Here is a 24,072-nt window from a genome sequence, read left to right as displayed (position 1 = left end):
GTAGCGGACCACCTCCCGTTGCCAAATATCACACACACACCTATTCCGAGTTAGGAGAAATCACAATATTTAGTACGGTAGTTTAGATTTAAGGCAGGGATTCCATCAGATATCAGTAGATGAGAAGCCACGACCGTTAACCACATATTCCTCACCAGACGGTCATTGGGAGTACAGTAACCTACCTTTTGGCCTGAAGGATGCCCCTGCCGAGTTTCAGCGCATTATAAATGAGGTCCTGCTTGGCTTGACGGAAAGTATCAGTCATACATACTTGGATGACTTAACTGTCTATGGTAAGGATTTTGATTCACATGCGTGAAATTTGGATGAAATTTTGCCTTGATTGGAAGGAGCACAGCTTATGCTTAAGCTGCAGAAATGCAGTTTTTTCAAGGCTGAAATATCTTACATAAGACATAGAATTTCTGCTAGAGAATTGTGATCCTAGCCAGCTAAGGTCCAAGCGATGATGGAAATCACAGTCCCATAGACACTAAAGGAGCACCAACCTTTTCTAGGATTAATTGATTATCACTGTAGGTTCATAGATGGCTTCTCTAACACTGCTTTGCCTCTCACAAGAATGACTCGTGGGAAAAAAAAAAAAAAAAAAAGGGAAAGAACTATAAACAGAAAATAAAGTGGAATGAAGAGTCAGGGCAGGCCTTCAGAGTTCTGAAGGGCTAGTTAACAGATAATTTAGCTCTTAAGTTCCCTACCTTTGATAAACCGTTCTGCTTGACAACAGATGGAAGTGGTACAGCAATAGGTGGCGAACTGCAGCAAAAGGATGATGATGGATTTCTCAGGCCACTAATATATTTTAGTAGAGCTTTGAACAAGGCTGAAATGAATTATGTCACTACTGAGCAAGAAGCTTTGAGTATAGTGTATGGGTTATGAATCAGTCAACCTCTAATCCTAGGATACAAAGTGATTGTCCAGACGGATCACCAACCCCCGACATGGTTGTTTCATATTAGGGAACCATCCGAAAGGATTCCTTGATAGCAAATCAAAGTTTTAGAATATGATACAAATGAGTCTTATCTACCCGGACATCAAAATAAAGTAGCTGATGCCTTGTCACGTCTTTGTAGTAAGCCGCAGTAAGATGATGCAGTGGTTATTTCGGCTGTTACAAGAATCGTGACCAACTCTGACACTGTCAGCTGGAACCTTGATGAACTGCAGAGTCAGCAAGAGGCACATCCAATTTGGGGATTGTTAAAGCGATATCTTAGCGGAGAAGTCTCTCAGGCCCCCAGACTGGCTGTCCCAGATTGAACAGTTTTGTCTCTCCTAGGATGAATTACTTTACCTACAAGAGGCAAGGACTTATGAGGATAAAAACTTACTGTACCTGAACAGTGTGTGGCAGCAGTATTACATTTAGCCCATCACTTGCCACTGTCAGGACATGGTGGGACCAAGGTCACTATTGCATGCTCTAAGAGATTTGCATATTGGCTAACTATGGTCAATGATAATATCACTGCTAGTACTGCAAACAGTGCATTACCTCTAAGAGGTTGGGGGACGCCCTGGTCCCACTTATGAGGTACCCGGATGTGCCGGCAGCACGGTGAGGGGTCCTTGTGGATATTATAGGACGGTTGAATATGTCTGAGGTAGGACACAAGTATGTCCCCATGGTAATGGATACACTGACCCGATTTCTTGTTGCTGTAGCTCATGTATTCACTGAGAGGGTTGTATGCATTCACAGAACTCCACAGCAACTTGTAACTGACTAAAAAGCAGAATTCGCGAACGCCACACTACGTGGAGAAGCGGACATATTCTAAATGGGACACATCTCGTCAATGGATCACCACCTTTCTGTAAATTGGTTAGTGGAAAGGGTTACTCTTCATATTTTGTATCTGAGAGACTCACTGATGCCACATCAGAAAATAAATGAATTGCAGCTGCATTCCAATATGGACGACGCCAAGTGCATGCTAGCAGCTATGGTAGCCAAAGTTTTTCAGAAATGCCAGTTGTACTTGGAACAGACTACTACAGAGAATGAAAACGAGAATCAGTGCCGGCTACAGCAAACCCGTCTCTGGCAGTCCTTTTAGTGCTGACGTATAAACACAGCAGGATACCTAGTCAAAGATGTCACATATAAAATTTTAAGTAAATCGGGTGAAAATTTACGATTCTATGCCCATTTGAAATTTTAGGCCCGACCCACCTAACACTGAGCCCCTTGCCGCTAACTGGGGGGGAACCCCCTACCGTTAACTGGGAGGTGACCCCCCTGATGGAGTGGGGCATGTTATAGGATGCAGATTTGAAAGATGCACCTTTAGGTTTTGGTTTCATGTCGATATGACGAATTTGATAGGAGTTATGGCCAAAAAAAAAAAAATACATTTTATATCTTGGGGACCTACTTCCTGGCCTTGGCCCAATTTGGCCCAAAATTTAATCAGGTGATCAGAAGGTCCCCGAGCCCATCCGCGGCGGGGACAGGTAATTACAGAAGAAGGCTGCTCTCAAGCCTTTCCATCTAGGAAAGAGAGTATATGTGCAAACGATTCCAAAGCGAGGAGATGCTAGGAAACTACAGCTACCTGATGCAGGTCCTAACAGTGTCACGATGTGCATCAATGACGTAAGAATTAGTATGCATCGATTGAAAGCTGGAACTCTCTCCACCCTACACACTGATCATGTGCAGGTAGTCCCTGAAACTTCTTTCATCACTAAAGTTAACAAAAATGTTCGTCGCGCATAACCAGTGCATAAAGCCGATGATAATGATGATGATAATGACGGTGAGAATTCTTCAAATGACTTCTCTGCCATGCCGGTATATAGTCGCGGTGCAGGACGTTCGCCTGGGGACAGCTCATGTGATAATCGAAGTTCTACGGGTGAAAAAGAGATGCAAGATACGCAGGAGATGCAAGATACACAAGAGAGACAACATGGTAAATGAAAGTGAAGTTGGAGTAAATTATTTGAACCGGCAGGGTGGAAACGAGAGCGAGAGTAAGGTGAATGGAGCCAGGGAATCCCTGGTCGAGACAGACACCCCGACACATTGTCATTCATCCTCTGGTAATGACGCTGAGGATGCAGTCCCAGCTCCCAGAGATAGCTTGAGATCACTTGCGACAGTAGAAGACTTACCTCTGGTTATGGACAGATCTTTAGAGAATAATGATGGGAAGACTAAACGTACAGTAGTAGCAAGGAATGAAGAGTGAGGCATAGTTTTGTTTCATTTTTAAAGGCTCCAACATGCTTGCATGCATCGGCCATGGTCACCTAATGATGTCTTTCCATGCTGCTTGATCTCTGGTAGCTTTTTTTTTCAATCCCTTATCCCTGAGGTCACAGTCAGTGACCTCATCCCAGGTCTTTTTCGGTCTACCTCTCGCACCCCTCCTCCTAACGTTAAAATTTTCACTTTCTGCACCCAGTTATCATCCCCCATCCTCTCAACATGCCCAAACCATCTCAATCTACCTCTCCTCATCACAACATCAGTACACTCCAACCCATCCTACCTCTCAATTCTTTCATCATAAACCTAGACCCTCCAGGCCTCGCACTCAGAGATCCACTGCACAGCCACCTAATCATTTTCATTTATGTACATTTGAGCCTGAGAATATCCTCCTCCATTACTACGCAGGACTCACTGCCATACAGCATGACATTCCTAACATATGCCACACACAAAGATCCCTTAGCATGGAGGGGGAGCCCTCTCAATGTCAGAAGAGGCAACAGTTCCCTGACTTCTTCCAAGCATTCCTCACTCTAACCACAGAACTAGGTCCAGCCCCATCTCCAGCATATAACATGTCTCCCAGATAACTAAACTCTTCCACACACTCAAGAGACTCCCCAGCAAGATCAATCCTTTTACGCCTGACAATCTCCACCTGCTCTAGTCAACATATCGCACACATGAAATCAGCGTTATCTAGCAGATTATCTCTAATACCACTACATTTCTTATGCACCCACTTATCACAGACACTGCATAAGATGGAATTACTTCCCACGCCCTTGAGGCAAATTGCACATGGCCACTCTCCCTCTTCTTTGACAGTACCACCACCAGCCCAAGGTACCATCACTTTTGTTTTATCTGCATTAACTAGTAAGCCCTTGTGCCCCATCCCATCTCACCATTTCCTAAGTCTTTCCTCTGCTTAGTAGTTATTTATTTTTATTTTTTCAGATTTTGCTGTTCGCAGGTAGTGTCAGGAAATACTAGACACGCCGACCCACATATCGAGCAACCTGCTCCACAGGCCTCATCTTTTCTCCAGTCTCCAACCTTATCTCAAAAGGAAATCATTATGTGGTCCCTTATTATGTTCATACAAGTTGAGTTATACGAACCCCTTGTTAATGCAAACGATCTTGTTGATTGTGTTACACGGAATATACTGTAGATCACATGGACAATTCGTCCTTCCTTGTATCATAACTGAAGGAAACCTTAGCTTCATTCCAACAAGAGTTTGATATTAGATTTGAGGATTTAACAAATTTTGTAGAGTATTTGATGTCAGATGAACCACTGACCGGTCGTAGACCCGGAGATGCGTTTGATCTTGTTGGTGGTACTGCTAAAGTTTTATTTGATATTGCAACTTTGAATCAGGTTGACAAAATTCATACCAGGTTGGGACAGATTAAAGAGATGTTTAAAAAGAGCATCAAGTGTTGAATGTTCACTCTCCAATTTTAAGTGTTACCTTTCGGGATGTCTCATAATCAAGCTTCATTTATCAAATTGCAAGCGGTAACTAAAAGTTTGCATTCAGTAATTAGACTTCTCTCTGTCAGAGCCTTGCATTTGGAAGGCAAAGTTCGTATTTTTCAAGCTTTTCTTAATCTTTAGTGTGCTTTGTAAGAAGATATCGTTGCCAATCATTTGGGGATTAAGTTAGGTCTTCAGAGCATGATGAAGGCTCACCCGAGTGTAGATATTGTGCCAAATACATTATTGCTGGAAATTTTAATACCGTAATATTGACGAGGCCAGGACATCCTTTTTCCTGTGTGTCCTGAATACCTTACCTTGTACCTTGAACTCAAAAGAGTAGTATCTCACAAGACCCTCTCCTCAGCGTGATTCTACTTGCTAATTCCGGTTCTTGTGGCTCAGCAGATGTTTCTGATGTCTTTGGAATCTCATCATTGCCTTAAAGAGTCCCTGAGACAAGTGACTGTACACACAGTCCTTTCTGCCAGATTTATTGCATAAAGTGAATATCGTTTACTTTATATGTTGTTGAACGATTTCATTCAATGTCATACTTACCAAAAATTATTTGTTTGCGAGCCGCAAGTTCCTGTGATCAAGCATTAGCACCTGTGCCAGTGCTACACTTCTTAAGGACATTGCGTTTAAGCTTTGTAAAAAAAAAAATGCAGAGTTGTACCCCTTATTTGTTAGAGATAATGATCAATGGCACTTCTCTAAGAATGAACCTATGCAATTTACTCTTAACTGAACTGTCAACGATGTTACTAACATAATTCAGATTGTTCATGGTATAGGTCATTTGGTCCTGGGTAACGGCTGTAGTGCCCACAGTGAGTCTTTCACACTTCCGACTTATACCGTCCTCAAAAGGACAACAAACTGTCTGTGCTCCCTCATACACTGACTCCTTGTCATGCTACGTGATCAGCCCCAGCATCGCAGAAAGTGACGCATCTTCACGTATGCCCAGCAGTATGAGATAGAAAAGGAGTTAGAGCAGGGAAAGAGGCAGGTAGAAGTGGCGAAAAAGCATGGCGTGAATGAGAGCACCATCAGAACGATTTGGAAGGACTGAGAGAAGATAAAGATCGGGCTTGGGAATCCTGATGAACCGAACCTGCCAGTTAGCAATACTGACCGGAAGCTGACTGAAAGGCTCATAGAGTGCTACCTGGAGCGCCAGAGGAAGAACAGCGTCCCTACAAAAAGCCGCATGCTATGAAAGAAGGCGAAACTAACGAACACAACAATACAGAGGTTGGGGGCGAGGGTAGAAGGCGAGGGAGCTACGATTCAAAACAACACACGGATACCCAGACTAATTTTTGTTATTGTTAATGCTATTTTAATACTATTTATATTCTTAATCACACTATCACTATATATATATATATATATATATATATATATATATATATATATATATATATATATATATATATATATATATATATATATATATATATAGGCAGTAGATTGCCAAATTTTGCATGATTAAATAGGGACAATTAGAATTTTTCCGGATTTTAAATAATTAGGTGTATCTGAACCTATATGATAAAGATTACATTTTCCATGTAAATGTACGGATTAGGTACCGGTAAATGACCGCCGATTCAGTAAATCGTCGCACCAGCAATTTTCTAATACCAACTGTCTAGGGCTGCTTGGTTTCTCTGCGCAAATACAGTTTGGCTACACAGAACCAAAAAAATTACAGCCACCAATCACAAGGTAAACATGGGTCATAGTAATAGATCATCTCATGAAGAGATCATGGCCATTATTTGGACTGAGCTGGCTATAATAGTAAACTCTCGAGGTACGATGGTTCTTCTTGTAACGACTCAGATTTCATTATAAAAGTTAGGAAACTAATTCAAGTTCTTATCGTCTCGTTTTTCGTTTCGTTTTTAAAGGCTTCAACTTGCTTGCATGCGTCGGCCTTAGTCACCGTATGGCGGCTCTCCATGCTGCCCGATCTTTGGCAGCTTCCCTATTCAGTCTCTTATCCCTAAGGTTACTCTCAATGACTTTCTCCCAGTCTACCACTCGCAACCCTACCCCTAATGTAAACACTTCTCACTTTCTGTACACAGTTATTATCCCCATTCCTCTCAACATGCACACACCATCTCAATCTACCTGTCCTTATCACAACACAAATACACTCCAATCCATGCTTACCTCTCAGGTCTTCCATCTTATTCCTATGCCCCCAGGCCTCGCACTCAAGGACGCACTGCGCCTCCACCTAATCATTGTCATTTCTGTACTTTTGAGCCTACGAATATCCTCTTCCTTTACTGCCCAGGTCTCACTACTATACAGCATTCCACTCCTAACACATGCAGCATACAACGATCCCTTAGCACGGAGGGAGACCCCTCTCATAGTCTGGAGAGACAACAGCTCCCTGAACTTCTTCCAACCACTTCTCTTTCTAGCAACAGAACTATCTCCAGCCCAACATCTAGAACATAACATGTCTTCCAAATATGAAAACTTCCACACACTCAAGAGACTCACCAGCAAGATCAATCCTTTTACGGCTAACAAACTCCACATGCTCTCCCCACCACACTGCACACATGAAATCAGCATCACCTCAGAGTCTACCTGTAATATCATTACATCTCTTGTGCACCCAATTATCACAAACACGGCACAAGATGGAATTACTTCCCACGTATTTGTGGCAAATGCACAAGGCCACTCTCCCTTTTCTTTGAGAGTAGCCCTAGATACTGCCACCTTGGTTTTACCTGCATTTACTTTCAAGCCCTGGTGTCCCATACCATCTCTCCACTTCCTAAATCTTTCGTCCACCTCCCTCTTATTTTCTGCAATCAACAGCAAATCATCGGCATACAACGTCTCCCAGGGGAGTACATTTCTAAAGTCACGTGACAGGGCTTCAAGTCGCTCTCAAGACTGACTCCTTATGCACACCAATATCCACAAAAAACTCACCACTCAAATCTCCATTCACTCTTACCTGGGTGCGGTTACCCACATAAATAGCCATAACCACCCTAACTAGCCACTCCTCGATCCCAAGCTTCCTCATTGCCCACTTCACCACCTCCCTAGCGACTCTGTCAAAAGTCCTCACCAAGTCAACAAAAAGAAAGTACACATTCCTTTTCTTTCCTATATATTTTTTTCTGAAGCTGTTAAACAATGAATATGGCTTCGGTGTTCCCTTTGCCTGTTAAAAGCCAAACTGCAGCTCCTAAATATTCACTCTTTCCCTAATCATACCTTCTAGGACCCTCTCCATTACCCTCATTATCTGATCCAAAAGCTTAATGCCTTTATAATTCCCTCTTTCCAGGACATCACCCTTCCCCTTGTACACATTTACAGTCACACTCTTCAACCAATCATCTGGGACAACACACTCTTTTATTATTGTATTTATCAAGTCAGTAACTAACTCCACTCCTATATCTCCTGAGGCCTTCAGCATTTCATCAGTCAACCCAGACACATCTGCTGCCTTCCCAACATGCATCCTGCATATTGCCCTGCTCTCAGTAGCTGCGTCAATCAAAGGCCAAGAGCCAAACACTGGATCATTCAACAGCCGGTTATAATGCTCTATCCAGGCGTCTTTAATATCCTCACTGTTCACCATTATCTTTCCTCCATCATTCTTCACACACTGCTAACCTGTGATATCTCTGTTTTCCCTCTTCATCAGATTTACCAACATATATATCATATTTTTCCTATCCACACTATTTTCGTTATCCAGCAAAGGTCTCTCAGACTCAGATTTTGCCCTGTAAACTCTTTCCTAGCCCTACGCTTGGTAGCCAAGTGCTCATCTTTGTTACCACCCATTTTGCATTCCCGGAAAACATTTCTTTTTTCTTTAACTGCAGCTTCTACACCCTCATCTGACCACCAAGTTACTCTGTGTCTTGGGAGGGGGGGCCTTGTCCATCCACACTCTGAATCAGTAATCCGTTACTGCTTGTTCTTCAACTTCATATTTTCCCCCTAGGTGCACAGGTCCTCTTTTCCATCACTCGCTCCTTAAGCACCATGTAACATATCAAAACATTGTGTTCCAGCACACACTCTTCGCTCGCTATAACTTTAACATCCCTCACTAACCTTTTATCAGCCATCCTGACCAGGAAATAGTCTATCTGGTTGTCATTTCCCCCAGACTCATATGTAATCAACCTTCTCCCTTTTTGTAAACTCGCGCGCGCGCGCGCGTGCGTGTGTGTGTGTGTGTGTGTGTGTGTGTGTGTGTGTGTGTATATATATATATATATATATATATATATATATATATATATATATATATATTTACCGGTATAGATAGACAGTATATATATATATCATCATCAGCAGCAGCAGTTTGAGTATCCACTGCAGGACCGGCCTATCCCGACCGAAGTCGGGACGATACAGCCAGTGTATCTCTACCAGGTGGCTTAGGCTGCCTGGTAGAGATTGTATGTAGGGTGAGAAGTGCTTGTAAGTGTAATTGTAGTGGCTTTGGATGTGTGTGTAGTCTGTGAACCAAGTGTAATCGGCCCGCCCAGGCCGACTGGGTGCAAGCATACTCTATAGTATGCGACACTGGTTCAACCACAGCACCCCTTTTGTCCGCCAAAGCAGTAAGTGGCTGGGTGAACACTCCCAAAGATTATTACCCTGGCGGGGTGCGAACCCTGGCTCACCCGTGTATGAAATGCACACTCAACCACTGTACCACAGAGGCTCCATATATAGGCTATATATACAGTATACAGTATATGTATATATAGAAGCCTCTGTGGTACAGTGGTAAAGTATGCGTTTTCGTACACTGAAGAAGGAGGGTTCGTGCCCCGCCAGGGTAATAAACTTTGGGAGCGTTCTTCTGGCCACGTACTGCATTGGCGGACATAAGGGGTGCTGTGATTGAACCAGTGTCGCATACTATAAAGTATGTTTGCACCCAGTCGGCTTGCGCTGGCCGATTACACTTGGTTCACAGACTACACACACATCCAAAGCCACTCCAACACTACAATTACACTTACAAGCACTTCTCACCCTACATACAATCTCTACCAGGCAGCCTAAGCCACCTGGTGGAGATACATTGGCTGTGTCGTCCCGACTTCGGTCGGGATAGGCCGGTCCTGCAGTGGACACTCAAACGGCTGATTATATATATATATATATATAGAGAGAGAGAGAGAGAGAGAGAGAGAGAGAGAGAGAGAGAGTGTTGATGCACTGTTTAAAATGCCTGGTTTCTTTTTGGACAGATCTTGTGTGTGTGTGTGTGTGTGTGTGTGTGTGTATATATATATATATATATATATATATATATATATATATATATATATATATATAAACGGTCCTGGTATTTATTTTTTTATACAAGCAATGAGGAACCAAAGGCTAGAAGCCCGCAAGTTTGTCCCTTCAAAGGAAGAGCAAAAGTAAGATAACAGACGGCTAAATTCAAGATTTGTTAATTTCGAAATGCCTGGACACACTGCATTTAAAACACTGGGGGTCATAGGCAGTAAGAAATACACACAGAGGAAGACAGTTCATGAGCTGACCTGTTGAATACATCAAGGACTGGGAGTAACGGTCAATTCTTGCATTAGAGCGCTGCACAGAAAAGGGATGAAAGCTTGTCGCTACACGCAAGGCGATGCACACGTCTGTGGGGGGGGGGGGAGTATGGGTTTAACCCCCCTCCCATTGGGAAAGAATGAAAAATTCGAATGAAAATGATACTAAAACGCAACTCTAAATTAAGTAAATCCTGTTGAGAATGTTAAAAGATGGAAAAATAAAAAAGTTAAAAAGTTCTACAAATTCGAAGGCTTGGTTGGGGTTTATTGCTCACGTAATGCCATTCAGAGATTAGTGTGGCTGGTCACCGTAATCTTAAATGTCAGGACCAGCTTGCCTAGCCCCAGACTTCAACGCTCCTCATGGGGCAACACAGGATTAGATGATGAATGAATGAATGAAGGCATGAAATAATGTGAATAAAATATGTTTTGAAAAAAAGTTTTTTTTTTGTCCCCCCCCCCCCTTTCAAGAATCCTGCACACGGCCCTGGCTAGACGGGTGCTATGTGTCCGCCGTAGTAGGGGAGGGATGTAAGCAGACAGTTCAGTGGAGCAGTGACCATTGAAGTAGCAATAAAAAAGAGATAAAGATGCAACAATGCGGTGAAGAGACAGAGGTCGAAGTGAGCCAGTAGGGGTAGAAGAGATAATGAGATGAAAAGCCTTTGTCTCCGCCTTGTTGAGCTCCCCACACGTGGGAGTTGAACTCTACACAGGGGAGAATAAAACCCGTATATAAAGTCAACAACTGTGCGGGGATAAAGAGGTCACGGAGTTGACTTTGCTCTTGGAAGCAGAATTTACAAGGGGTAAATTCCGAGAGAATGAAACCTAAAGTTTGTGTAAATTATGATGCAGGATTGAGTTGGATAGTTAAAAATTAGAAGATTCTGCAGAAGATATTAACAGGTTGAAAGATATAAGAACTCATTATCCAATACATTAAAAAACCTCAAGATTACTTTTACCTAAATCAGAGATACGAGGCTAGTCAGACATTAGATGTGGACGCTGAGAGAAGCGAATGGAGAGGTGAAGGGTGGAGTCATCAGCACATGAATGGATATTGTTAGATATACAGCTCAGAAGGTCACTGATGAATAGAAGGGAAAAGCTGGTGTTGGGAGAGAGCCCTGAGGAACACCATTATTGATAGCTCTAGGAGAAGAACAATGGCCCTCTACAGTGGCAGCTATAGAACGACCGGAAAGGAAGCTTGAGATAAAGGCACAGACAGAATAATAGGAACCATATGAGGGCAGTTTGGAAAATAAAGATTTAATGCCAAACTCAATCGCAAGCCTTTGAGATGCCATGTGCAATAACAAAGTTTTCGCCAAAGTCCCGAAAGGAGAATGACCAGGAGATTGAATGGTAGATGAGAAGATCGCCAGTGGAGCGTCCCTGACGGAACCCATACTGGCGATCGGAAAGAAGGTTGTGATAGGAAAGGTGCTTAACATTTTTTCTCTTGTTAAGAACAGATTAAGAACTCTTGAACTATAGGATGTTAAAGTAATTGGGCGATAATTAGAGGGCTGGGAATGGTCACCCTTCATTAGAACAGGCTGAATGACAGCAAACTTCCAGCAAGAAGGAACGGTACAAGTTGACAAAAGCCAAAGTGTTTACCTAAGCAGGGTGTAAGCACAGAAGTACAGTTCATGAGGACAACATGGGGTACCCCGTCAGGCCTATATACCCAGTTAGTATTGAAGTTAGCGATGGCAGAAAATACATCAACTGCAGACATTTTAATGCCAGCCATGAGGCAGTCAGAGGGTGGAAGTGATGGAGGAACAGCACTGGAATAATTTAAGATGGAATCTCTGTCTGTCTGTCTGTTTGTCTGTCTGTCTGTCTCTCTCTCTCTCTCTCTCTCTCTCTCTCTCTCTCTCTCTCTCACTATACTGTACATACAGTATATAACTAATTAATAAATCATAACCCTAACGCGATTCGTCACAATAAATAGGGGTGTTACGGTAGGGTAGATCAGGTCTGATTAGGAAGAATAATGGTACATTAAGATCCATTTGTATATGTGTCTATTGCTAGCTGCCCTACTCCTGTGCGGGGTGACCACAAACAAAATGCCTCCAGGTCGCCCTATCCTTCACCGTTTGGCTGCCCTCCTAACTTACATCCCCCTCTCTTATGTGCTGCATTTATCAACTCTATCTCCCGAGTATCTTTGGTCTACCTCTCCAATCCCCCTCCGGCTCACTCACATACACGCTTCTGGTCAATCTCAAATTCTCCACCCTCTCCATATGGCCACACCATTTAACAGTAATTCTTTTAACGCGTTCAGTCATATCCGCATCAACACGACATTCTCCTCAACTTCGTCATCTGTCTGTCTTTCCATGTAACTTCACATTCTTTTCTTATATAATTGATTTCCATTGCCTTTACTCTGGACTTCTGGACTTCCAACAGCGTTCACAGGTTATGATAAGATAGACTGGGTTATGTTATGTTAAGAAGCCTCTGTTGTACAGTGGTCAAGTGTGCGTTTTCGTACACTGAAGAACGAGGGTTCGCGCCCCGCCAAGGTAATAAACTTTGGGAGCATTCTTCAGGCCACATACTGCATTGGCGAACACAAGGGGTGCTGTGGTTGAACCAGTGTCGCATACTATACAGTAAAGTATGCTTGCACCCAATCGGCTTGCGTGGGCCAATTACACTTGGTTCACAGACTACGCACACATCCAAAGCCACTCCAGCACTACAGTTACATTACAAGCACTTTTCACCCTGCATACAATCACTACTAGACAGCCTAAGCCACTTGGTAGAGATACATTGGCTGTATCGTCCCACTTTGGTCGGGATAGGCCGGTCCTGCAGTGGTTACACAAACGGCTGATGAGATGTTATGTTAAATCATTTTATGTAAGGAAATGTATGATTGCATTAATATATGAACATAGAGTTACTCACACAATATCTCCCTCCTCCAGCTTAAGGTCACAGGATGGATTGATGATGACGAAGGAGAGAGAGTTACGCTTCTCAGACACGTCATCATAATCGTCAGGCGGCAAGGCTGTTTGAGGGTTGAGAGGATGATGAGATTGAATTTAGATTAGGTTATTGTATTTTATATTACGTTATGCTGTATTGTGCTATGTTCAAATGGTGGTTAGATTAAATTAGGTTATGTTATGTCATATGTTATGCTGTGCTGTGAAGGTGGTTAATTTAAATTAGATTATGTTATGCTATATTAGGTTATTACGTTAGGCTGCAACAGTGGTTTGATTAAATTACAGTAATTACATTGTTATGGTATATTTTGTTATGTTACACTATGCGATGAGGGTGGCTACATTAAATTAGGTAATATGTTATACTATTCTTTGATTTCCAAAGCAGTGCTGTGGTAGGACAGGCTAGTTTATGTTAGAGATATGGTTGAGTTGGGTGGGTTGATCAGGTCAATTCAGTCTTGGAAAATATGAAAAGAATGAGTTTTGTGTTGCTGGAATGTACTGAGGTAGGCTAAGTAGAGGAAATGGTGAAGAGACTAGGTAAGGTAGGGCACAAGACAGAGACCAACTAGGTAAAGTAATGCATTGCAAGGTAAAATAAGGTAAGGCAGGGGAAGGGAAGAGAAGGTAAAGAAAGGGAAGGTATGATGGATAAAATGTGGCGCAAAAAAGGATAGTCAGCTAACAGCAGGTTCAGCAGAGAGACGGGTAACTGCATTATGTTGGGATGTGTTGATTTGCATTGAACTGCATAACGTTGTGATATTATATTAACAGTCTGTTGCACTGAACAGTAACTGCATTGTGTTGTACTGCTGTGTATTCTTGTATTGGTTTCTAAAATATGTATATAAAAAATATTTCCTTCATAATCATCGTTTTCACCATCCACACCTCGTTTCCCACCTAAGGACTGTGTGAAGTAAGGTAGGAAAAAAGAAAAAAAAAAAAACTGACAAGGAGAAACTAACCTAAGTCTGCCCAACTGGAAGGAACATGCACTCATTCGCTCACCATTCAAGATCATGGAATCCTGACTTCACCTCATATGCATAAACATCCACAGTTACACTCTTAATATCAACACTCAGCTGGAGTCAGTCCATTGACTCTACAAACTTCTTCAATCTGATCGGTGTGCTGTCAGTTCCCTACTTTCATCGCTCTTCATAATTTGCTTTCACGGGTACACCCATTTCTTGTCATCTTCTTGGCCTATCACACCGTCTGTTCACTCAGATGAACACTATTCACCACTCTATTTAAAATCCATTCTTATCGAATACATGATCATACCACCTAAGCACATTTTCTTTTGTGTCCACCGACTTCCTTACTCCACATCTTTCACAGCTCACATTATGCCTTATCATTCCACTCTCTGCACTCCACACACATTCAGCAATCCCATTATCACTCCTCTTAATTTTGATTTCTCATTTTCATGCCACCCTAAAGTCTTACACCCATATGTTACTGCAGGCAGTAAAACTCTTTCATACAAGCCTCTCCCAGTCACCACATCCAGACAACTGCTCCTATCAAGGTCTTCAATGCACCAGCAGTTTTCCCTCCCTGCATCACTGTACTTTTCGCTTCTTTTATTCATTTCTTTTCTATCACCTACATGAAAATATCATCATTCCTATCAGCAAAATCTAAATCACAACTTCCTGATCATATTTGGGACAAAAATCTAAAGAAAGAAGTCCAAGGTAAAGTCTACCCGTGCTGTCTTCTACATTAAATGGGTGAAAATACAAAAGTAGATAGAAAAATATCGTAGCTGATCACAGGAAACCATAAAATCATTTGCTGAACTCACATAAGCTCTGCATGCGTGACCGGACCAGCTGGGTAATCTCGGCTCTCTCTATCAGGTTGCTGTGGCCTTCTTTAGGGTCATCAGAGATGTTGAGCGAGAACTGCAAGTACCATCCAGAAGTTTACTTACACACAGACAAATAAAGGATTATATTTACATCAATTAACAAGGCTCCCTAGCACCTCTTCCATATCATATTTTTACCTGTTACATTACTATCTTCTTTGCTATATTCGTAACCTTTGTCAATAAGAAATAAAGCATCTACTGGTGTCAATCAATCTATCTGTCTACCTGTGGCAAGACACCTTAATTCTGGAAAGGGGGGTCACACAAACAAATAACTTTCACGTTACTCTATCCTCCACTAGCAGGCTGCTCTTTTTCTAACCCACACCCCCTTCACTCATATACAGTACTAGGGAACAGTACGTAGCGGTTTTCAGAATAAACTGCTAAGGAAGAGGTGCTATTAATATTCATAAACCAGTGTGAATATCAGCCTTAACCTTAGGCTGCAGTCTTCTCTCACCTAACTGGATGTGATTTACTCCTTTTTGTAACTGTTAACTCTTTAATATACAGTATTTTTCAAACAGTGAAATCTATCAAACCTGTCTGACATCATTAATCTTCATTTAAATACTAGCTCTACCGGTACATCTGTTATACATTTCACATGAGGAAATCAATGTAACATATTACATAATTAACTAATGTCCTCCAATTAACTGACAATCTTACAGATTACCAACAAAATTGTTTTCACAAACATTAATTAATGCTGCTTAGTGTATTTTACACGTTCCATAGTTAACTCTCAATCTATTGTGCCTTTTACACAGTTAACTCTTTATTTAATGTGATTTTCATTTGATAGCAAAATCTACCCTACTAACGTATCCCCCCTTCAAAAAAAAAAAAAAAAGTAGTATCCTGTATGTCATCAATGAACTTTACAAATATCTCAACAAGTGAATGTTTATAATTAACATAAAATCAATGGTAAATTAAGTACATTATTTTTTAACCTTTCTGTACCATGACACCTTTCTATCATTCTTGCTACCACCAAACTATTTTCTGTAACATATGGGAGACTTACCATAGTTAACCTTTTCTTGTCCTCGGTCACACTTGGGTACTGTATTTTACTCAGGCTTTAATCGCTTAATTTTATCTGGCTGAGGGAATTTCCAACTGTCCAAGGGTTAATCGAGATAATTTTGAAACTTTTCACTAATAGAATTTTTCCTCAGTTGAACAAAACTGTTTTGCGATGGCCTGAATAAACTAACACAGTATGTCCGCAGAACTCGATAAGAGTTGACAGGCAACATTACAACCCCCTCCCCTTAAGAACCCTTCCCCCGGCTTGTTAAAATTGTTTGGTGGCAGGAAGAGTGAAATATATCATGGTAGTAATGGGACTGACACAGCAGGCAGAGGGAGACTACTGTATGGCAAGCTGAAGGGAGTGCCGTACCAAGACATCGTGCCTCAACATCAATAAACAGGTTCTCCTCATTTCAAGTGGCTTTGTGCAGTTTCCAGTGAATGCACATAAGATTTTACTGTAAGCTGCTCGTTATTTACTCCAAAGTAAGTACACTTTATATACCGTCTTCTCTTACTTTCTGATTTCCTATTAACAATCTCAGGCATCACTCTTATCCACACTATAGATTTTATTTAACTGAAAGTGGGTCACAAATTCTTGAGAGTGTTATGCTCAAAGCAAATTGCAGAAAAATTGCCTGTTCAAGTTCCAGTGCCGCCAATAATGCTAAATTGCTAGTTCTTGAGTGAAAGTATTAGTGATATGGAAAAAGTTATTACATTTTGAAATACAATCCTGGCACATGATGAGAAATGACTGCCAGTATTGCAAAAGAAAATAATGTTCTTACTTATAATCCCTTCATCATAAGCTTTACTTAACCATTTCAGTTGGAGTAATATTTTTGTTCACAATGAAAACAGCTGTTTGAGAAAGGAGGGCCTGTTCAGTACTAAACTTATGAAAAAAATAGGAATATGGAGTAAACATAGATTCAGACAAGGATGGCACATATGGCTATACGAGCATAACAACAATGAAACATGCACCAAGTGGTCTTACCTCTAGGCTATACTGGGGTACATGAGAGTTTATCTTAGTAAAACTGTGTGGGTGGTTGTGGGAAAGAGAGTTAAAGAGGACAATACTAGATCCGTCTGGCACCAAAAACAGATCTGCAACTTATTTGTTCCTGTTGCGGGCTGAGAGATAATGCAGTCGCCACTTTGGTCTACAAAATTATCCACTGGGTATGTTATATGCCAGGATGGACAAACTGAACTCTAGTCAAAAAGTGAGGGTGGAGGAGGAGGAGGGCGGGATGACCATGAGTGAGTTATAAAGAGGAAAGGAAATCCTCAGTGTAAATCAGGAATTTGTCAAATCCACAGTAAGTCCTCTGTTACCAGATACAAACACTTCGGGGAGGTCATTATACCACAGACTTGCTTGAAGTGACCAGCTCCAGTATTCTCCTATCTTTGGCATGTTAAGCATAACTATGCGTTTCATCGACAGTACTATCAAAGTTCGTTATGGACGTGAGGGGTCACAAAATTTTATGCCATAATACCCATCATCATCATAACTCAATTTCACATGTTCACATAGATTAGGGGATGAAGAGCAAAGCTTATTCACATTGCAATATAATGTATGTTCTGTTTATTCCGCCAGTACTGTACTTTCTGTTGGAAATATCAAGACTGAAACTGCCACCTTAATACAGGAGGATCCACCACGTTGTACAGTACAGGATAGTAGTGTGAAGTGCTAGTATGAACAGACCAGAAATGAAGATGTATGATTTATCGGAGAGGTGTAGGCTACCAACACTAAAAGTTCTGTTGATTTTCTTGCGTATCTCTCTATGAATTTTGAAACTGTCTGGTGATGCCGCAGCAGCGACCAATAACGCATCTAGCCACGGGTCAGTGTTATCTATGTTATCTGCTTCAGATTCAAGAGACTAAATAGGGGCCATATTCAAGGTGGCACAGGATGCTTTGCAGCACCATATCCTTAGCATTTGCATATTACACGTTATCACTCTTGCTAATTATTTACATCATTTCCATACTGACATAGTCTACAACAATAAGAGACATGAGGATACTGGTGTAATGCAAAGAACAGATCAGTAAGGAAGAGGTGTTACATAATTAACAAGTTCGTTCCTTCATTTCATTTATAATAAAAGGCTCCACTATGCTTGCATGAACCGCGTTTGGTCACATAATGGCAGCTCTACATGCTGCTCAATCTCTAGCAGTCTCTGCATTCAGTCCCTTATCCCTGATGTCAAATTCTATGACCTCGTCCCAGGACTTCTTCGGTCTGCGTCTTGCAACCCTTCAGTCAATGTTCATATCTCTGACTCCCCACATCTAAATCACTTAAAGTAAAACCCTGAATTTCAAAGTTCACTGAAAGAAAAACAGGAGAGGTGACAGAACTTTGTTGCTGATAATAGGTGAGGCTAGGCACCTGATATTAGCGATGAGTGCATCAGTGGTGATTATTATTCACGTGTGAATGTGAGGTGAGTCTGTGAACATGGGAAGATTAATTTATATCTTATCCCACCCCATGGAAGTGGTTGTCATGGTAACTGGGGGGAAAGGGAAGAGTACCGAGACAAGGAGCAGAGGGAGGGGGTAAGCTAGTTTATGGCAGCTGAAATGTGGGAGGGGAAAGTTTGAAATGGGAGGGATGATGAGGTTTATCAGAATGGGTTGTAAAGACCTTTCACTTCAATGGACACACTTGGATATTTTACTCGGGCTAAATTCCCACTACAGTATTTAATCAGAAGTGGAAAAATTAAAGCCCTCCCAAAGGTTATTTGGGACAGTTTTGAACCCTCTGACTGCTAGAAATTTTCCCAGCTGAATACTGATGTCTAGTGGCAGCCTGAGTCAACTAAAACTTTTTAAAAGTTATTACTGCTACTCCCAGACGGTTTTATTCAACATGGGAGAGATGTTTGAAGTGAACAGGTTAGATATAACTTCCATTAACCCATTCCCTACAAGATGTCTCTCCTAAGCTGAAGAAAAATATGCTGAGGTAGCTAGAAAAGCTAAGAAAATATATTTCTTAGCCAAAGTGTGTGTCCACGCGAAGTACTGGGTTAGGAAGGGGGGCACAAAATTACGAATTTAAACTATCTTAGAGCAGATGTCACCAACAGCCCTCACAGCTGGGTAACAATATATATATATATATATATATATATATATATATATATATATATATATATATATATATATATATATATATATATATATATATATATATATATATATATGAAAATCCGGGGGGCAACGAGTGCGTCATATACAGTACGGTACACTGAGCAGGACATAAGCTCATTTATACACTTGGGAAAAAAATTTCACCTACTATTTCACTTCGTCTACTTGGGGCATGTCCGTCACTTTCTTCCATGATTAATCATATCATGCTGAAAACAATTATCTAAGGGCAAAGTCTTCAGTTTTAGAACATGTCCATCACTTTCCTTCTTGACGTAAGAAATCAGAGGGAATCTTTTGTAATTAGACACAAAGAATCTTTCTTTCGAACATTATCTGACAGAGGAAAGTGAGATGCAGAAGAGGTGAAATACTAGAATATTTTTTGTCCCTGATTTACACCAGAATTGATTATCCACACAGCACCTTCTCAACAGTTTGAAATCTCTTAGCACTGTTTTAGAGTGGCTCCGAATTTATTTAGCACTTCCTAAGTACTTATGGGGCTATTCAGTATTTTTCTTCGTGATTTATTCAGATTAACACCCTTTGAGATCTTTTAGGTTAATTAAGTTCTGCCATTCTGATTTCAGATATATCCTTTACAGAATGCACATTTTCAATTAAATAGCAACAGAATGGAAACATGGAAAACAATGCATTTTTCTGATTACTGTAACTGAGTACTTGAAAAATTAGGAATTTAATGATCAGGCACTTGAATACTGTATTCAGGTATTTTGATACTAAGTACAGGAACAACGGATATGTTCTAGAATAAACCCTCCATTTATTGGGTCAAAATTTTTCGTGCTTGTAAAGATATAAACCCACACCATGCCTACATTAAACAACCTTGCCTTCTAATATGTCTGCATTAGGCAACCGTGCCTTGGAACTACTCTAGCTGAAAAGAAATCATGCAAAAGCAAGAAATGACCTCTGTCCCACTGGATGTCAAGCATTGCCATTCCAGCTCAGTAACTGGTTAACAGCATCAGCAAGGCACATAATATTCCCTTGGAACTAAGCTCTCTACTCATCAGAGTATCCTCAAAAACAAGTCTCTCATTCATAAAACATGCATCATTTGTCTCCGATTTCATTGTTTTATCTCTAATTGACTTTAGAAATAGAACGTGAAGGAGGAAGGGTGACCAGAGGGGCGGAAGAGCTGTAAAAAGGCACTAAATCCTTCAAGCCAATATATGGAGGCTTTTATTCTGAAACTCTCCAATTCAATAACTTCTCAGGATTTAGTGTCTGGGATGCTATCTGGGATGTTATCCATGTCGAAGTCCAAGTTCAAGTCTGATGTGTCAGAGTCAGTGTCTGACAGTACATAGTATCCGTCAGCATAACAGATGATGTCTGGTTCCTGCAAGCCAGGTCCAGGACATCAGTGGGGTTCTCCTTGTCATCAACTGCAAGTTTACTTAACAGTGGTAATGCATCCCCTGCTGACATGGGTCCAAGAGGATTCAGAGTGTCTGTGTGTACAGATATATCATCAATTGCAATCAGCTGTACAGCCAACCTAGGCAGATCAGAGTATGAACAAGAAACTACTGTATCTTCCTTCAAATCTGCCATTTTCATACCACTTACCTGAGTTGTAGAAGGAGGGTGAGAAGGAGGAGCAGATGAAAGAAAAGGGGAAGTCTGTGAAGAGAAAACTAATTATGAAAGGCAGAACACACCTCTAAAAGAGGGAAAAAAATAAAGCAAACATTGCTAAAGTGTGCCTAGAAGCAGCAAGAGTGCCATGTGGGCCTACATAATGAAAACCAAACAATGACAAAAGAGACTAGAGCTAAAAAAGGAATGCCGAACTCAGAACAGGAATCCCTAACCAACCCCAACTAAGTAAGCTGAGCAGAGGAAAGGAGAGAAATGGGAAACAAAAGGGAGAAATGAACCTTGGAAGAAAAAAAAAGGAAAGAACCAGGAGCAACTACCTTACAACACATTTGAAACTTCCTAAAATCTCATATTAGGGAGACCACAAGATAACCATACAATCCATGGAAAGAAAGTGATCGGTCTGTAGGGCAATGGGATCACCCAAAAGGCCTAGTCCACACCAAAAACTTGCTGGCACAGTTGAGAGTTCTGTATCACTGTGACCCATATAAATTCCCACTTGCACCTGTTTGTGTCCAGTGGGGCTACTTGTATGGGATAGTGTTATGCAAAGCTCCCGTCCTCACCTGCCCATGTCAGTTAGCATTTGGTATGGAGGCAGATTAACATAGCCTAACAATAAAGACTGCCAAAACAAAGGATGGCAGGAGAGGCTGAGAAGGTGGATTTGTTCCCTTGGTAGAATGCAGTCAGAGACAACTGATGCACAGATCGTGCATGGGTCTCATTTATTAGGATGCAATGATGAGTAAGATGGTTCACTCCATGGGTAGTTCAAGTGCCTGGTTGCTGCAGCTAACCAACGCTGATGTGATGTTCTTTTCAACTGGGGTGACTAGGAAACAAGGGAGTGTAATTTAGGCATAATGTGGATATGTAGCTTTTAAGGTTGTAGATCCTTAGAGGCTATTAAATTCAAATATCTGGATAGTCGAGTACAGCAATTCAATAATGCATTAATCATCTGGTATTAGCTAATAAAGTTCAATTTATGGATTTAAAAAAGTACAATATGTGGACAATCGGAGGTTTGTATTGAGTGCTGATCCTGCAATATGGTAGACTGTAAAGTGTTGCCCCCGGCCAAGTGCTGCTATAGTGGTACCACTGGTGCGGCCACACACTGCCCTGCCCTCCACCTGGCTGATGTACCGAACACACCACACACGCATATCACAGACCCTGCACCTTCACCACATTCTCTTACAGTGCAGCCACCCATGATTTGCCTAAAGGTGTAACCAAATATAAAGTTAGATTTACTGTTTTAGTTACTCATGTCTCACCTCAGCTGGGACAGTAAATAGACAGTCAAGGACATAAGTTCACCTACTATTCATCTAGATCTGTGTCACAAAACATATCCATTATTTTCTTCCATGAAGTATCATAACAACGAACATCATATTTGGTCAACTCCTTTGCACTACTCAGTTTATTCTTTCTGTCTCTAGATAATTATACTGAATATAAAAAGAAATAACCTCTTGTACTGAAAGGGTTGATGAGGCTATCCGTAACCCCTCCAGTTTCAAAGCTCTCTCAGCTATAAGAAAAACCCTGAACCTGAATGGGTTACATCTTATCTCAGTATTTTTTAATTAAATGCATTTTTATCTAATAATTTCATCACAGCTATTGTCAAGCAGTTTTATTTAACAAAAACTCTCCGGTCTGAACGTGAAGATGAAAACTTACAGTAGGTTTGTCTACTGACTTCTTTAGGGTCATTAACTTAGTCAGTTTTTTGTACGTCCCAGACCTCCTAGAATATGAGCTACAATAGTCATGGTCGTAGCAATGCTTCTACTAATGCCAATGGGCAGCACTAGATTCATCAAGGCAAGCAGTGTTTTCTGAGTCATACTTTTCCCCTAGAACACAAGTTGTGGCATTTGCATGGGTCTGCAATTTACATCGTGTGGAATGGCTGAGGTGAACAAGGGTCGGGATTCACAAACAAACGTACAGTCAGTTCCCTCTCATAACTAACATTGGTTTTGCATTTAGAACAAGATATACTGTAGTAAGAATCAGATTTCTTCTTTTCTTCCCTTTTCTAAGGGGGAAAAAAAAAAGAAATAATTTTCCTATCACAACTCAGTTTCTTTTTGCAGGAACAAAAGGACATGGAAAGGACAGTCAGCATTTTACTTTCATTGTCCTTCTGAAAAAAAAAAAATAGATATGATTATTTTCCTCTCATAACTCATATATATTGACAAGAACAAAACATATAGAGAGAATAATCAGTACTCTACTTTCCTAATCCTAACTGCAAAAACAATTTATACTTTTGGAGGAGTATTAACTTTAAGTTCATTGGTGAATCTAATCCAAGATTCACAAACTTAGGATCAGCTGGCAACTGTAATGATATTTTTCTGTCTAAGGGACAAGGAAAATACTGTACAGAATCTTCCTAAGTTTTCTGTTCCACCTGTGAAAAACAAATATTAGATGTAAGAGGAAACTTACTGTAAGCTATAATCGTTCTCCTCCTGGGAAAAAGGTTGAAAAGACAGTGCCTAATCATCCCTTGTCTTTATTCATTTCTGTAAAAACAGATCTTAGGATCGTGTCACACCAAGGTGGAAACTAAACATACTCTGGCACAAGCTGCCCAGTCGTCTAGATCAGGAAAAATGTTGCAAGAACACCCTAAGTCACTGGACCAAATTCTGGACATAAAGCTTTTAAATGCCAAATTTACGCCACACTTTCTATCAGTCAATGGATTCAAACATCTTGGTGGATTATGTTGGCTTATACATTGTCGCCGAAAAAAATGTTCACTCTCCAATGCCAGATGTACTAGCTGTTGATTGAGGGTACAGTGTATTAGACAGCACACCCTCCCTGAAGTGGATGTTGAAGCAGTTAGAAAGTAGGTAGGGCAATGTGACAAGAACAGCACCATAAGATGCCAATGAC

The 24,072-nt window shown here is 41.0% G+C and overlaps 1 protein-coding gene across 1 annotated transcript in view; it reads right to left on the bottom strand.

Moving 5' to 3' along the window:
• Positions 1-24,072, bottom strand: part of LOC145402854 (potassium channel subfamily T member 2-like) — an 812,106-nt gene that overhangs the window by 32,774 nt on the left and 755,260 nt on the right. Inside the window, exons 31-32 of the mRNA XM_080274763.1 lie at positions 15,178-15,277; positions 13,303-13,408 (exon numbers count right to left, since the gene is read on the bottom strand). Of these exons, the coding sequence (XP_080130889.1) occupies positions 13,303-13,408; positions 15,178-15,277 (206 nt within the window). The remainder of the gene's footprint in view (positions 1-13,302; positions 13,409-15,177; positions 15,278-24,072) is intronic.

Source organism: Coenobita brevimanus, chromosome 59, assembly GCF_032717465.1.
Source record: "Coenobita brevimanus isolate Jiangsu-jjx chromosome 59, ASM3271746v2, whole genome shotgun sequence".
NCBI classification, from domain to species: domain Eukaryota; kingdom Metazoa; phylum Arthropoda; class Malacostraca; order Decapoda; family Coenobitidae; genus Coenobita; species Coenobita brevimanus.
This window is presented reverse-complemented; position numbering and strand designations above follow the sequence as displayed.